This window comes from Rana temporaria, chromosome 11 (assembly GCF_905171775.1).
Source record: "Rana temporaria chromosome 11, aRanTem1.1, whole genome shotgun sequence".
NCBI lineage: Eukaryota > Metazoa > Chordata > Amphibia > Anura > Ranidae > Rana > Rana temporaria.
In genome coordinates this window covers 163554330-163571829 of record NC_053499.1, presented here as the reverse complement: position 1 = coordinate 163571829, position 17500 = coordinate 163554330, and the positions used below count along the sequence as shown (strand labels likewise).

Here is a 17500-nt window from a genome sequence, read left to right as displayed (position 1 = left end):
GCATGATGGGACTTGTAGTTTGGCAACAGCTGGAGGTCCGCTAATTGCTTATCCCCGATGTAGAGGGTTCTTTACTGTAAGAGCGGCAAGGATGTGGAATTCCCTTCCACAGGCGGTGGTCTCATCGGGGGAGGGGCATCGATAGTTTAAAAAAACTACAGTAAAACCTCGGATTGCGAGGATAATTCATTCCAGAAACATGCTTGTAATCCAAAGCACTTGTATATCAAAGCATTTTTTATACAGAGTATAAAAGAGAAGAGAGGCTCCGCCTCTAAGTGTAGCAATAAGTTGCTAAATGTTGTCCCTTCATTACATGTAACCATATTGCTACACTTAGAGGAGGAGCCTTTCTTCTCTTTTATACTCGGTTGTGACATGACGCTGCTCTTATATCAAGACATCGCTTGTATATCAAGGCAAAATTTATTAAAACATTTTTCTTGTCTTGCAAAACGCTCTCAAACCAAGTTACTCTCAAACCAAGGTATTACTGTATTAGATATTCACCTGAATGAGCACAACATACAGAGAGATACAATGTAACACTGACATCTCATCACACAGAGGGGGGGCTTGTGTCTTTTTTCACCCTCACTATGGGAGATACAATGTAACTATGTAACAACTCTAGAGACATTGGGGTTGATTTACTAAAAGCAAATAGACTGAGCACTTTGCAAGAGCAGTTGCTTCAGAGATGAATAAATATGGGGAAGCTCTGCTGACTTCCATCATCCAATCACGTGCCAGACAAATCGCTGTTTTAGTGTTTTATTACTTTCCTTGCTTGTGATTGGGTATTCTTTGCAAAGTGAAGCTTCCCCTCATTTACTAATCTTTGGTCCGCACGCCCCCTGCAGAGAGCGACTGCACTTGCAAAGTTCTCAGTCTTTCTGGACCATATTCTCAAACAAGTTACGCCGGGGTATCTACAGATACACCGGCGTAAATCGAATTTCCCGCCGGCGTATCATTGTTTTGTATTCACAAAACAAGATAAGCCGGATTTAGGCTAGGATCCGACTAGTGTAAGTCACTTACACCGTCGGATCCTAAATGTAATTCGCCGCCGGCCGCTAGGTGGCGTTTACGTTCAGGTCTCATTTGTTTATGCAAATGAGCCTGATACGCCGATTCCCGAACGAAATCGCGTCGCGTAACCGTCGTTTGCGTAAGCGTAAGGTTACCCCTGCTATATGAGGGGTAACCTTACGCCAGTCCCACATAGGCCATGTTAAGTATGGCGTCGGGTCCGCGTCGTCTTTTCCCATCAGGTACGTCGTTTTTACTAAGTCGTTCTTGAATACGACTTTACGTCAATGACGCACACGTCGGCGTCAACCTTTGTAAACCTTTGTGCATCCTATGCATTAATGTGAAAAAACACCTTGCAGTGTCTTGCCCCCCCCTGAGCCCCGAATTTCCAAGAGCGCGATCCCCCGTCGTTCTCTCCATGGCCGATCGGCTCCATTATTGGATAGATTGATAGCAGCGCAGCCATTGGATCCCGCTGCTGTCAATCAAATCCAATGATGTGGCCGCTGGGCAGCGGGGCCGAGTCATGCACTCGGTGTCTATGGATGCCAAGTGTATGACACGGGAGCGCGCCCGCAAGGTAACCCCCTCTGGAGAGAGCTTCCCAGAGGGGGGGTTAGCTCTTGCAGGGAGGAGCCAAGACAGCCACCGTGGGACCCCAGAAGAGGAGGATGGGGCCACTCTGTGCAGAACTAGCTGCACAGTGGAGGTAAAATAAAAATTGAATCTTTAGTAAGACTTTAAGTCGCTGTATATCAAAAGTTTTGTTTTTATTTCTGGGGGGGGGGGGTTCTTGATTTTTGTTTTGGTCTTGTTGGGGAGATTTCTCTTAATTTCCTGTCCCTGAGACGTAACAGAAAATTACAGGAAATCTCCCCAAAGTGAGAGCAGATGGACCCCCCCCCCCCCCCTATTCCTGTTCTGGTGACAAGTGTAATCATTTGGTTGACCCCTCACTTCTCTGCCCCCTGTGTTATACAGGTCAGATACTATACAGGGGGAGGAGGGGCTTGTTGGGGAGATTTGTTTTTATTTCCTGTCCTGGAGACTTCCCTTCCCCCGGGGACATACAGGTCGGGGGGGGGGGGTCTCTACAGCAGGGACACAGATAGCAATAAAAGCCTGACAGAGGCCTAACCCCTCCTTACCCTCTCTATCCAAGAGGTAAAAGGGGAAGAAAAAGTTTGTTCTTAGGATTACCTTTAATATGAAATCCTGATTGCAGTTCTACACGATATTCATTGCAGTGAATGGAACAATCTGAAGAGAAAATACAGAATTGATTGGAAATGATCGACGTGTCCTGGTGGGATGACCTCAATTCTCACCCCCCTTCCCCCCTTTTATCTTTCAGTGGACTTCATTACCTGCGGCCTGAAAACGAACGTTCGCTATGAATCCAAAGACTCTCACTTTGAAGTCCAGGCTGACGGCGCCATCGTAGTAAAGGAACATCTAAAGCTTCATGGACACAAAGAGTTCGGTGTTGTGGCATTGGAGGGGAATAATGTTCTCACTGAGACCACCGTGACACTGAGAAAACGCCACCCCCACCACAGACAGGTGAGTCTCCTGTATGAATGATGGGGGTCTTCCTTCCATGCTGTCCCCCGCGTCTCTTCCTACCTCCAATAATACCATTGGTCGAGGAAGTTCCAGACTGGATGGGGGTCTTCCTTCCATGCTGTCCCCCGCGTCTCTTCCTACCTCTAATAATACCATTGGTCGAGGAAGTTCCAGACTGGATGGGGGTCTTCCTTCCATGCTGTCCCCCGCGTCTCTTCCTACCTCTAATAATACCATTGGTCGAGGAAGTTCCAGACTGGATGGGGGTCTTCCTTCCATGCTGTCCCCCGCGTCTCATCCTACCTCCGATAATACCATTGGTCGAGGAAGTTCCAGACTGGATGGGGGTCTTCCTTCCATGCTGTCCCCCGCGTCTCTTCCTACCTCCAATAATACCATTGGTCGAGGAAGTTCCAGACTGAACAGCACCTATCGAAGCTCAACATATTCTTCCTTAGCTGTACAATGTCTGTGGGGGTTGGGGTGTACGTAGGGTGACCATGTGTCCCGTATTTCCCAGGACAGTCCCGTATTTCCCGGGTCCCGGGACAGTCCAGCATTTCCCGTGTCCCGGGACAGTCCCGCATTTCCCAGGACAGTCCTGGGCACCTTTATTCCAGGACAATACAGTGTTCTGGAATAAAACTGACACAGCCACCCCATCCTGGGCCAATCTGATGCCCCAAAAAAGGCCGCCACCTCGCCGCTTTACTCACAGTACTTGTCCTGACCGGGAATGTCAATCCCCGCTTGTGATTGGAGAAATCCTAAATCCCTCCTCTTCTAATCACTGAACCAGCGTTGGAACAAAGTAAAACAGGCCTTGGCCGGCCAGGAGAAATTCTGCCAGTGAGCAACGTTGCGAGGCAGCGGCCGTTTTTGGGGGGCCTTCCTTTTTTTTAAATTAAATGTCACCTTCGGGTGGATCTGTTTTTTTAGTTGGAGTTTTAATTGACTGATTGTTTTATTTGTTTGTGTTCTCTGCAGGCTGAACATCCGTCAGGTGAGCTTCGGAGACAGAAGAGAGATTGGGTCATCCCACCAATTCAATGCTCTGAAAATGAAAGAGGTCCATTTCCCAAAAGGCTCATCCAGGTACCTCCAACCTCCTTCCTCCAACCTCCTTCCTCCAACCTCCTTCCTCCAACCTCCTTCCTCCTTCCTCCAACCTCCTTCCTCCAACCTCCTTCCTCCAACCTCCTTCCTCCTTCCTCCATCCTCCTTCCTCCTTCCTCCAACCTCCTTCCTCCAACCTCCTTCCTCCTTCCTCCAACCTCCTTCCTCCATCCTCCTTCCTCCTTCCTCCTTCCTCCAACCTCCTTCCTCCAACCTCCTTCCTCCAACCTCCTTCCTCCAACCTCCTTCCTCCCTCCTTCCTCCTTCCTCCAACCTCCTTCCTCCTTCCTCCTTCCTCCAACCTCCTTCCTCCAACCTCCTTCCTCCTTCCTCCAACCTCCTTCCTCCTTCCTCCTTCCTCCAACCTCCTTCCTCCAACCTCCTTCCTCCAACCTCCTTCCTCCAACCTCCAACCTCCTTCCTCCTTCCTCCTTCCTCCTTCCGTACAGAATACAAAACACATTGGTTGTTAGTACAGAATACACCACACATTGGATGTTAGTACAGAATACACCACACATTGGATGTTAGTACAGAATACACCACACATTGGATGTTAGTACAGAATACACCACCCATTGGATGTTAGTACAGAATACACCACACATTGGTTGTTAGTACAGAATACACCACACATTGGTTGTTAGTACAGAATACACCACACATTGGTTGTTAGTACAGAGTGCTCAGCATGTCCTCCTCCTGTGTCGGCAGAGCCGGCCTTGTGCCGCACTGCGCATTGACTATATGGCCCAATTTTTGAGGACCGTTGACAATGATGGTTATATAACTTTGGATGTTCCTTAATAAAATGTATGGGCAATAATATGGAATTGTCTCCCATTTACAACTTTAACACCCCCCACTCTTCTGGGAAGGCCGTCCACAAGGTTTTGGAGTGCCTGTGGAATGTTCTGCCCATTCAGTAAAAACAACATTTGTGAGGTCCGATCCTAATGTTGGGCCTCACATTGGGCACCAGAAAAAAGACCTGTCTCCAAACTGGTACTCCACTTCATCCAAAAGGTGTTCGGTAGGGATGAGGTCCGGGCTCTGTGCAGGACACTGGAGTTCCTCCACACCAAACTGGTCAAACCATGCCTTTATGCAGCCCCCCCCCCCTCCCCTTCTTTGTGCCTATAACAACCTTCACTCCTCAGGGAAGACTTTCCCCCGGATCTTGAAGGGTGCTGTGGGAATTTGTGCCCATTTGTGAGGTCGGGTACGAATGTTGGATGAGAAGACACAGAGGTGATCAGTAGGGATGAGGTCAGGGCTCTGTGCAGGACACTGGAGTTCCTCCACACCAGACTGGTCAAACCATGCCTTTATGCAGTTCCCCTCCCCCTCCCCTGTGCCTATAACAACCTTCACTCCTCAGGGAAGACTTTCCCCCAGATCTTGAAGGGTGCTGTGGGAATTTGTGCCCATTTGTAAGGTCGGGTACTAATGTTGGATGAGAAGACACAAAGGTGATCAGTAGGGATGAGGTCAGGGCTCTGTGCAGGACACTGGAGTTCCTCCACACCAAACTGGTCACACCATGTCTTTATGGAGCTGGCTTTGTACATCACAGGGGACAGTCATGCTGGGACAGAAAAGGGTCTTCATCAAACTATTACCACAAGGCTGGAAGAGCACAAATGTCTTTGTATGGTGGGGGATTACCGGGACCCTTCAGTGGAAACGCCTGAACTCCATAATTTGAAGGGGGGGTCCACATACTTTAGGCCAGGGGTGTCAAACTCAATTTCATGGTGGGCCGCATCAGCATTATGATAGTCCTCAAAAGGGCCGGTTGTATCTGTAAGATTAGATCTCCAGAGCATCCCCTCCCCTTACATTAGATGTCAAGAGCCCCCCCATCATCAGAAGTTGAGTCCCCCCCTCTCCCTTACATCACAGTGCACCCCCCTTTCCTTATGCTGTTGCTGGAAAGTAGCTGGATGCATTGCTTGAAAGCAGAAAGTAAGGGTCTGGAGGAGGACCAGAGGAGGGCTGGAGCTCTCTTGCAGCTGCAGGAGAGGTGTGAGGGCCACATGAAATGGCATGGAGGGCCGGGTTCGGCCAGCGGGCCTTGTGTTTGGCACCTGTGCTTTAGGCCATATAGTAAAGTTGTGGTTAGGTGTCCACAAACTTTTGGATATATAGTATAGTGTAGTCACAGTTCAGGCGCAATCCTTCATATCCATCCATAGGCATCAGAAAGATAGGAAAATAAAAGTATGATGTGGTCAGAAGGATAAGAATCATGAAAATGAAGGAGTCTCCACCCATAAAAAATAATCGGGACTTATGTGCCTTTATGAAAGTGTATCACTCTTCCCATTTCCCATATTGCTTCCCTCCAGGTGAAGTCCAGCCGGGCCGCCGAACTTTCTGTGTTCTACAGCATCACAGGCCAAGGGGCCGACTCTCCGCCCGTGGGGACTTTTATCATTGAGAGGACTAGTGGATGGCTTAACGTGACCCGACCTCTGGACAGAGAGACTATACCCAAATATGTGGTAAGCAAACATTTTTTTCTAACACTGATTACCTCTGAGCCCTGCCTGTCTGTGCCCAGTCTGAGCCCTGCCTGTCTGTGCCCAGTCTGAGCCCTGCCTGTCTGTGCCCAGTCTGAGCCCTGCCTGTCTGTGCCCAGTCTGAGCCCTGCCTGTCTGTGCCCAATCTGAGCCCTGCCTGTCTGAGCCCTGCCGGTCTGTGCCCAGTCTGAGCCCTGCCGGTCTGTGCCCAGTCTGAGCCCTGCCGGTCTGTGCCCAGTCTGAGCCCTGCCGGTCTGTGCCCAGTCTGAGCCCTGCCGGTCTGTGCCCAGTCTGAGCCCTGCCGGTCTGTGCCCAGTCTGAGCCCTGCCTGTCTGTGCCCAGTCTGAGCCCTGCCTGTCTGTGCCCAGTCTGAGCCCTGCCGGTCTGTGCCCAGTCTGAGTCCTGCCGGTCTGTGCCCTGTCTGAGCCTACATACACTAATGTGTCATGTGACTTACCAGTTTTTTTATTACATTTTTAATTATTTTATCAAATATATTTTTACCTCTTTTTTGCCTTTAAAATTTTTAGACCATTATATAACTCTTGGAAGACATCATGGTCCTCATTTATTACTGCTAACCTATACAGTAGTACCTCGGATTACGAGCATAATTCGTTTCAGAAGAATGCTTGTAATTCAAAGCACTCGTATATCAAAGCGGGTTTTCCCCTGATGAATCAATGGGTGTCGGCAATCGCACCCGCGAGTCAATTTATATGTGAACTTTTCATTAGAAATATAATTTTTGCTGCAACAGGTTCTATACATGGTACAGATGTGCCACTTTACAGGCAGACTAAGGGGACCCCCCTATGCACTATATTTTTATTAATTTTTATTTTTGCCATTTTAAGCATATTTAAAATTACTGCTTCTGAAAAAAACATTGTTTTTCAAAAAAGTTTTTTGCATTGATACATGTCCCTGTCAGGAACCATGAATCAGACCAAGACAGAAGTACACTTTATTCACACTTGTTTAATAAAAATAATAAAAAGGTAAACAGATTTAAGTGTAGTCAAAACATAGCCGGAGTTCAGGAACTGAATCGAAAAGTCAACCGAGCCAGAGATACACGTAGTAGAACAGCAAGCAGGATCGGGAGCCAGAAAGGAAGTCAGCCGAGCAAATTCTTCAACAGGAACGCAGGTGAAAGTCTCTAAGTCTCTGTGATGTTGACCAAGGCGAAGTCAGAGATCATCTGATCTGGACGGCTTAAGTAGGCAGGACTGACGAGCAGGATCATCAACATGGGAGTCACTGAGCAGAGATAGGAGCTGGCAATTAGCCAACAACTGAGCGGACAGCTCAGAGAAGGAAGGGCTGAGCCCAGCCCAGGCAGTCCCCCAGGGCAGTACCCGGACCCCCATACCCCTTTTATGGGCAATTACTTGCATATAAGCCTTCAAATTGGGCACTTTTTATTTCTCATGTTCGGCTCTCATAGACTTCAGTGGAGTTCACTGTTCGGGTCAGAACTTTTTCCTCTGTTTGGGCGTTCACTAATCACAGGGTAAGAGATAAAAATGGGTTCCCTTTGGGGCGAGTCATTGGGTTCACAACAAGATTTCCTCCCAGTTTCTGTTCTACGTCAGACAAGACGATTCTAAAATAACGGATTGTTCCTTCTTGTTTCAGGTCTTGGTCTACGCCGTCTCATCAAATGGCCAACAAGTGGAGAACCCCATTGAGATTATTATTAAAGTGACCGATCAGAACGACAACCGTCCGTACTTCACCCAGCAGGTGTTTGAAGGCACAGTGACCGAGGGGTCCAAACCGGGTAAGTTGTCAGGACTCAAATTTAAAGTGGATCTTTTAGATTAGGAGAAGGCGGCTTTGAAGAGGTGGAGATTTACCTGAACAACGTGAAAGGAGATCGGCGTCCACTGGGGCTCCACACGGACCGCACCATTTCTTTTTCTTTTTAGACATTGACTACAAGACCTATGGGGATGAGCTGGGTGGTCCTTTGGCTTTTTCATCAATCTTTTGGGGTTTGTTCTCATGTGATGGGCGCTCGCTATGGGCACTCACTATGGGCGCTCACTATATGCGCTCACTATGGGCACTCACTATATGCGCTCACTATATGCGCTCACTATGGGCACGCACTATGGGCACGCACTATGGGCACTCACTATGGGCACTCACTATATGCGCTCACTATGGGCACTCACTATATGCGCTCACTATGGGCACTCACTATATGCGCTCGCTATGGGCGCTCGCTATAGGTGCTCACTATGGGCACTCACTATGGGCGCTCACTATGGCCGCTCACTATGAGCACTCACTATGGCCGCTCACTATGGGCACTCGCTATGGCCGCTCACTATGGGCACTCGCTATAGGCGCTCACTATGGGCACTCGCTATAGGCGCTCACTATGAGCGCTCACTATGAGCACTCACTATGGCCGCTCACTATGGGCACTCGCTATAGGCGCTCACTATGGGCACTCGCTATAGGCGCTCGCTATAGGCGCTCACTATGAGCGCTTGCTATGGCCGCTCACTATGGCCGCTCACTATGGGCGCTCCCTCCTCCATTGTAATGTCTCTTCTCCTCCCCCTTTAGGGACCCCTGTGATGAATGTCACAGCAGAAGACGCCGACGACACCGAGGACACCAATAATGGAATTCTCGCCTACTCTATCGTCGGTCAGGATCCCCCTCTACCAACCCCTACAATGTTCACCATCGATCAAGCCTCCGGACTGATCAGCGTTGTGACCGCCGGATTGGACCGCGAGGTTTGTGATTGAATGAAATCTTCTTCCATCTTCTTGCAGCTTTGGTGGTGAGAAATCCCCACCACCACCACTCACAGTCCCAGCTAACCATGGCTGCCATTCCACAGCTACTGGTGTCTTCCTCCAGCGATGGATTCCCCCGGAATGTGGAATCATCGGGAGACACAGCTGCTAGAAAGTGGGGGATTTTATTCTGGGATTCGGAGGAAGGGATGGAAAACACGGACAGCTGTCTAGAACTAAACTGATAGGTGTGGATGGAGACGTCCAATAAAGAGAACCGGTCATGATTGGGCAAGACACAGTGACCAGATGCTAGTGGAGAGCATCGTATTAGAGGTGTAATAGTGGTGTAGTAGCAGTGTATTAGTGGTGTAGTACTGGTGTATTATCTGTGTAGTAGTGGTGTAGTAGTAGCAGTGTATTAGCGGTGTAGTAGCGGTATATAAGCGGTGTAGTAGCGGCGTATTAGTGGTGTATTATCTGTCCAGTAGTGGTGTAGTACTGCTGTATTATCTGTGTAGTAGTGGTGTATTATCTGTGTAGTAGTAGCAGTGTATTAGCGGTGTAGTAGCGGTATATAAGCGGTGTAGTAGCAGCGTATTAGTGGTGTATTATCTGTGTAGTAGTGGTGTAGTAGTAGTAGCAGTGTATTAGCGGTGTAGTAATGGTGTCTACTACAGCGATTTCCAGTAAGGGATTGACCCCTCACCCCGTATGCTGCGAGTTACAATATCTGTTATGGCTGCCGGGTGAATTATTTCCTCAGCTGTCTGATGCCCTTTAGGTCGGCCTGAAAGGGCCAATGGAGTCTCTTCCCTTTGCTGCCCCCTGTTGGTGAGTCCTGGCTGGAATAATAATGGAAGGAGATCTTCTGATGATATTTTGTATTTTCAGGGACAGGGAAGATCACACCATGATTGTATTTCCGATACATAATATTTATTATGATTTTCTCCTCAGCTGTATCCTGTGTATACTCTGACTATCAAAGCCGCGGACCAGGAGGGGGCCGGATATGAAACCAGCGCCAAAGCTGTGATCACCGTAACAGACGCCAATGACAACGCTCCCGTATTCGATCCCATTCAGGTGAGTGTGAATCACGCGTTCCGCCATTATGTAACGCTCCGTGTAACTCCGGGACAATGTTGTAGCAGCTGCTAAAGTGGAATTTAATATCCCTTATTCGGGTTTTGCACAGCGGCCATTTTGTTGTGGCCCTTCTATGCTTTTGTTGAGGCCCTGAAGTGCAGACATATGACTTCCAGGAGGATACCAACAACAAAATGTCATATAATGCAGCTTACCAGTCCTCCTCAGATGTGGTGGCTGCATTCCTTCTGAACTATCAGCAAGAACAGAAAATTCCCTCTTGATCTCGCCAGAAATGTCCTTTCATGTGAGCTGAACCTAAACCACCATCAATGTTATCTTCCTTCTGTAAACGACGGACCCCTCCTCCCAGTGGTGACTGGTGCTCCAATAGCCACTGTGCCCAAAAAATGCAGCCATTGTGCCCGTCATATGCAGCGGGTCAGGCTCCTGTGTCCTTCATGGTTCCCGTGCATCTCTTCTTCCATTCCACTAGGCGTCCAATAGGAATGCCGGTGCATTCAGCCAATCAGGTATTATACCCGCGCTTCCTGATTGGTGGAGAGGCGGTTCAGTGTTAGAAAATCAAATATTAATTTTCTTTTCTAACACACCTGGGTGGACTCCGAGCGCAATGCTCTGCACTCCAAGTCCACCTTTTTTGAAACCTATTATAGCCTCTGGCTCTAATCATGTGCTTCAAAAAAACACCCCCGCCGCTGCAATTCAGGCCCCCAGTGGCCGAAAAGGGGCTGGACACCTGAATAGGGGGCGGCAACGGTCATAGATATGGCCATTTTACATATAGGGGGGTGGCGTAACAGAGAGGGCGGCACCCATGCGCCCTTAATGGATGGGCCACTACTGCCTCCTCCACCCACAATGTAATGGAGATGAAATGAGGAAGACATGTTTGTAGTCCAGCCTGGGCTCCTTTCATTGATACAGCGGAGGAGGGAGTGTAGCCACCAGGGACAGGGAGTGTATTAAATGCAGAATTGCCAGGAGAAAATGAAGGGAAAAGAACCTGAAAAATGAACACTAACATCACATCTGGGGAATTGTAAGCGGCAATATAGGACATTGTGAGTGGGTTTAGATGCATAATAATAATAATTATACTCAGGAGCCATTTTGTCATAGTCATGTGTACTAAATCTTGGGTCCCATTGCATTTTAGAGGTTCCTCAGATGCTGCCACATGTCCTCCTCTAGGAGCCTTTTACACAAATGCCATTCAATATTAATTTTGTACACAGAAGCTATTCTGTAGGTGGGGGCCATTTTGTTATAGTCTTGTAGGAGGAGTCCATTTTGTTATGGTCCTGTAGGCGGAGGCCATTTAGTTATGGTCCTGTGGGGCGGAGGCCATTTAGTTATGGTCCTGTGGGGCGGAGGCCATTTAGTTATGGTCCTGTGGGGCGGAGGCCATTTTGTTATGGTCCTGTGGGGCGGAGGCCATTTTGTTATGGTCTTGTGGGCAGAGGCCATTTTGGAGAAGCCCTGACATATAGTTCTACATTCATGAAGACCATTATGTTGTAGTTCTGACATGAGATCTCTTAATTTCAGTACTCAGCGAAGGTCCCTGAAAACGCTGTGGGGTATGAGGTTGCGCTCCTGACGGTCACAGATGACGACACCCCCAACACAGACGCCTGGACAGCCGTGTATAAGATTGTTAAAGGCAATGAAGGAAACCTATTTGGTATAACTACAACCCCAGATAACATGGGTCAGCTGACAACGGTGAAGGTGAGTTCAATGTGGTTGCCGTACTAAGAGTCGTCCTCATGTAGAGCTGGACTCCAGACATCCATTGAGTAAATTTCCATGGGTATAGATGGGTATAGTTGGGTATAGATGGGTATAGTTGGGTATAGATGGGTATAGTTGGGTATAGATGGGTATAGTTGGGTATAGATGGGTATAGTTGGGTATAGATGGGTATAGTTGGGCAGATTTAAGTATAATTGTATATAGTTGGGGATCCGGTTAGGTGCATTTCCATAGGTATAGTTGGGAATAGTTTGGTATAGTTGAGTATAGAAGGGTATAGTTGGGGTTTTCGGTTGGGTAAATTTTCATATGTATAGTTGGGCACAGATGGGTATAGTTTGGGTTTGGTTGGGTACATTTCCATAGGTATAGTTGGGTATGGTTGGGGTTTCTGGTTGGGTACATTTCCATGGGTATAGTTGGATATATATGGACATAGTTGGATATATTTGGATATAGCTGGGCATAGTTGAGTATAGTTGGACATATTTGGGTATAGTTGGGGTTTCGGATGGGTACATTTCCATAGGAATATTTGGGCACAGTTGGGTATAGTTGAATATAGCTGGGTATAGTTGGGGTTCAGTTTGGGTACATTTCCATGGGTATAGTTGGATATAGTTGGGTATATTTGGATATAACTGGGCATAGTTTGACATAGTTGAGTATAGTTGGACATAATTGGGTATAGTTGGGGGTCCGGTTGGGTACATTTACATAGGTATAGTTGGGAATAGTTGTGTATAGCTGGGTAGAGTTGAGTAGAGCTGAGGTTATGGTTGGGTACATTTCCTTAGGTATACTGTAGTTGGGTATAGTTGGTTACAGTTGGGTATAGTTGGGGGTTTTGATTGGGTACATTTCAATGGGAATAGTTGTGTATAGTTAGGCATAATTGGATATAGTTGGGCATAGTTGGATATAGTTGGGCATAGCTGGATACAGTTAGGTATAGTTGGGGTTCCAGTTGGGTGCATTTCCATAGGTATAGTTGGGCATAGCTGTGTATAGCTGGTTACAGTTAGGTAAAGTTGGGGTTCCGGTTGGGTGCATTTCCATAGGTAAAATTGGGCATAATTGGATATAGTTGGTTACAGTTTGGTATAGTTGGGGTTCTGTTGGCTGTTTATATTGGCTGCAAAAAGTTAGGGGGTTATGTTGGGTACATTTCCATAGGTATTGTTGGGTATAGTTGGATATAGCTGGTTATAGTTGGGCAGAGTTAAGTATAATTGGGTAAAGTTGGGGGTTTGGTGGGGTACATTTCCATAGGTATTGTTCTGAATAGTTGTGTATGGTAAGTATAGTTGGGTATCTTTGTGTATAGCTGGGTATTGTTGGGTAAATTTCCATGGGAATAGTTGTGTATAGTTGGATATAGTTGGGCATAGCTGGGTATAGTTGGTTACAGTTGAGGTTCATTTCCATAGGTATAGTTGGGAATAGTTGGGTATAGCTGGTTATAGTTGGGCAGAGTTAAGTATAATTGGGTAAAGATAGGGGTCTGGAGGGGTACATTTCCATAGGTATAGTTCTGAATAGTTGTGTATGGTAAGTATAGTTGGGTATCTTTGTGTATAGCTGGGTATTGTTGAGTATAGTTGGGGTTCTGGTTGGGTAAATTTCCATGGGAATAGTTGTATATAGTTGGGCATAGCTGGGTATAGTTGGTTACAGTTGAGGTTCATTTCCATAGGTATTGTTGGGAATAGTTGGGAATAGTTGATTACAGTTGGGTATAGTTGATTACAGTTGGGTATAGTTGATTACAGTTGGGTATAGTTGATTACAGTTGGGTATAGTTGATTACAGTTGGGTATAGTTGGATATAGTTGGGCATAGCTGGGTATAATTGGTTACAGTTGAGGTTCATTTCCATAGGTATAGTTGGGAATAGTTGGCTATAGTTGGGAATAGTTGGGAATAGTTGGGTATAGTTGGGGTTCCTTTGGCAGTTTTTATTGGATGCAGAAACAGATAAATGTTCATCTGGACATGTAGACTTGCATTTGGATATGAAAGAAAATACAAAACATCACTGGTTAGATCCTCTAAGCAGGAAGCAGAGCCTGCCTATGTAATGCCCAATAATAATAATAATAATAATCGATGCACGAGATCGATCGGCGATAAGGCTTTGAGGTTTAGCCGTCAATCAATCATTTCCTCCTGATTGCAGGGACTGGACTTTGAGACGAAGAAACAATACACCCTGTTGGTAGCGGCCACCAACAAAGCCGGATTTTCTGTACCGCTGGTAACTTCTACCGCCACCGTCATGGTGGATGTGGAGGATGTGAATGAGGCTCCGATCTTCGTACCACTAGTGAAGAATGTCACTGTCCGGGAGGATCTGCCGAGCGGCCAAGAGGTGGCGTCCTACACGGCTCAGGACCCCGACAAGATGCAGATTCAAAAGATCACGTAAGTGGTGATTGTAAGATTTCCGACACTAAAACCCGACAACCTTCTACATCTTGAGTGAGTGAATGACTTGTATAGCGCTACACATGCAAACTGAATCGCCTCTAGGCGCTTTTTTGCATCCAGTGGGCCGGATTCAGAAAAGAGATACGCCGGCGTATCTCTGAGTCCGGCCGTCGTATCTATGCGGCTGATTCATAGAATCAGGTTCCGCATAGATCTCCCTAAGATCCGACAGGTGTAAGTGACTTAAACCGTCGGATTTTAGGCTGCAATTCCAGGCCGACCGCTAGGTGGCGTTTCCCTATCTTTTACGCGTCGGATATGCAAATGAGCATTTACGCCGATTCAGAAACGAACGACCGCCCGGCGCTTTTTTTTTTACGTCGTTTGCGTTTGGCTTTTTCCGGCGGAAAGTTACCCCTGCTATAGGAGGGGTAAGTGCGGCGTATCCTATGTTAAGTATGGCCGTCGTTCCCGCGCCGAGTTTTGAATTTTTTACGTTGTTTGTGTAAGTCGTTCGCGAATACGGCCGGACGTAATTTACGTTAACGTCGAAACCAATGACGTCCTTGCGATGTCATTTGGAGCAATGCACTCTGGGAAATTTTGCGGACGGCGCATGCGCTGTTCGATCGGCGCGGGGACGCGCCTGATTTAAATTTTACACGCCCCCTAGCCGCGGAATTTGAATTCCGCTGGGGGATTTACGATACGCCGCCGCAACTTTAGAGGCAAGTGCTTTCTGAATAAAGCACTTGCCTCAAAAACTTGCGGCGGCGTAACGTAAATCAGATCTAAAGATCCGCTGACCTATCTGAATCTGGCCCAGAGTCTTTCTGGCTGGTGCGGTCATTTACCCCGTAGGATCTTGACACGCTTGGGACACACAGTGGTACACACATATATACATACTGGGCCAATTAACCTACCAGCATGCCTTTGGAGTGTGGGAGTTTTTTTTGTTTTTTTTATCCATTTTTATTAATATTTTCTTACCAGTAAAATACAGCAAAATAATAATAATAATCATAAACATTTTCATATACAGAAAGAAATCAATAATGTACTCACTTATATATTTATATCAAAACAATGATTATCATTGTAACAGAAAAGTTTTCAACTGTCATGAATGGTTGACGGCTTTGATTAGCAGTGATCTGTGATTGACTACAGCTAATATAAGTCCATCTAGTTCAACCAATTAAAAAAAAAAAATCACATGGTACAGGGTTATCTGATTGGCCCAGGTACCATGTGATAGCTGTTGGCCAATCACAGCATAGGAAACACAGCCGTTTTCAATGAATTTATTCATAACAGCTTTTGTAGACATTGTGGTTGGGATTTTACAATCACCAGGCCCCGGGTACTGCGCAGGCTGGACGTCATACATGTACGTGATCCAGCCTGCCTGTGCCGGCCATTCGCAGTACAAGCACTGTGGGTGGTCAGCAAGCAGGTAATGGAGGACATAGAGCGAGGAATCACTGAGCGCAATTCCATCTCTGAGGGGAAAAGTTGTTGTATTTTGTCATGACTTAAAGTTCTAGAATATACTGGCCCAGATTCAGCATAGCTTGCGCTATATTTGCGGGGGAGCAGGGCAACGATTTTGCCCTGCGCCCCCGCAAATATTTTGCGCTGCCCTCGATTCACGGAGCAGTAGCTCCGTGAACTGCGAGGGCGCGCCGGCAAATTTGCCCGGCGTAAGCGCGCGCAAGTTAAATGATCCCGCCGTGCATTTGTGGCAAATGACGTCGCATGGACGTCATTTGCTTCAAAGTGAACGTGAATGGCGTCCAGCGCCATTCACGAATCACTTACGCAAACACTTATTCAAATTTCACGGCGCGGGAAGGCCGGCTATACTTTAGCATTGGCTGCCCCTACTATTAGAAGGGGCAACCTTGCGCTAAAGTTGCCGTACGGAAACTCCGTACCTGGCTTGCGCAGGGCCCGCGCAAGCTTGTGAATCAGTTGGTAGTATGCATACTACACGCTGATCACAATGGGAGCGCCCCCCTAGCGGCAAGCACAAGAATGCAGCCTAAAATCTGCGAGGCATAAGTGCCTTATGCCGCGCAGATTTTAGGCTGCAGTCGGTGTAACGAGGTTCCTGAATCAGGAGCACTCGTTACACCGGAGCAAGTAAGCAATTGCGCCGTGTAACTTATGGTTACACGGGCGCAATTGCTTCTTGAATCTGGGCCACTGTGACAAATTTAGTTTCATGCCGCGTACACACGATCAGAATTTCCGACAACAAAACCGCGGTGACGTACAACACTACGATGAGCCGAGAAGTACAATGATTCCGAGCATGCGTAGGATTTTTGTGCGTCAGAATTGGATACACACGACAAGAACCTTTGTTGTCGGAAAAAATTTAAAAATTGAGAACCAGCTCTCAAACATTTGTTGTCGGAAACTGCGACAGCAAATGTCCGATGGAGCCTACACACGGTCGGAATATCCGACCAAAAGCTCACATCGAACTTTTGTTGTCGGGAATTGCGATGGTGTGTACGCGGCATAATTGTCCAAATTTCATCTGATTTGTGATAAAGAGATCCGTGAAATATCAACAAAACTCAGACGTTGGTCATGACAAACTTTTTACCTGTTTTCCTGCAGCTATAGGATAGGTAATGACCCGGCCGGGTGGCTCAGCGTGAACCCGGACAATGGAATCATCACAGGAAACGGACAGTTAGATCGAGAGTCCGTGTTTGTGAAGGACAACATTTATAAAGCCATCGTCTTGGCTGTGGACAATGGTGAGTGTTCCTCAAGTTTCCCATGTCTCCGAGGACATCTGATGGTTTCTGGACGTTGGTTTTTATATCGGATTTTCCTGCATGTTATGTGGTTGGAACAAATGTCTGCATTGGACATCCAGGAGGGCACACGGCTTTGTGGAGAAGGGGAGTATTGCCAAGGTGGTGGCACCAAATCATCACCTTCTCCGTCTGCCTGGGTGACCATTGTCTCCATGATAGAAGGTGATAGGAAATCCACACAACGCCATGGAAGGTCTTATCAGTTTGGTATTCTCAGCTCCACATCAGCCCGGGGGGGGGGGGTTTATATCGGAACTACAAACAACTCACATTTTTATACATTTCATTTACTTTATAACATTTTAAAATCCCCAGAAATAAATATATAAAGGGCAGAACTTCTCTCAAGATG

The 17500-nt window shown here is 47.2% G+C and overlaps 1 protein-coding gene across 1 annotated transcript in view; it reads left to right on the top strand.

Moving 5' to 3' along the window:
* Positions 1 to 17500, top strand: part of LOC120917996 (cadherin-1-like) — a 69282-nt gene that overhangs the window by 39341 nt on the left and 12441 nt on the right. The window contains exons 3-11 of the mRNA XM_040329658.1: positions 2393 to 2601; positions 3592 to 3699; positions 6072 to 6227; positions 7887 to 8031; positions 8829 to 9004; positions 9968 to 10096; positions 11672 to 11854; positions 14058 to 14302; positions 16943 to 17085. Coding sequence (XP_040185592.1) covers positions 2393 to 2601; positions 3592 to 3699; positions 6072 to 6227; positions 7887 to 8031; positions 8829 to 9004; positions 9968 to 10096; positions 11672 to 11854; positions 14058 to 14302; positions 16943 to 17085 — 1494 coding nt within the window. The remainder of the gene's footprint in view (positions 1 to 2392; positions 2602 to 3591; positions 3700 to 6071; positions 6228 to 7886; positions 8032 to 8828; positions 9005 to 9967; positions 10097 to 11671; positions 11855 to 14057; positions 14303 to 16942; positions 17086 to 17500) is intronic.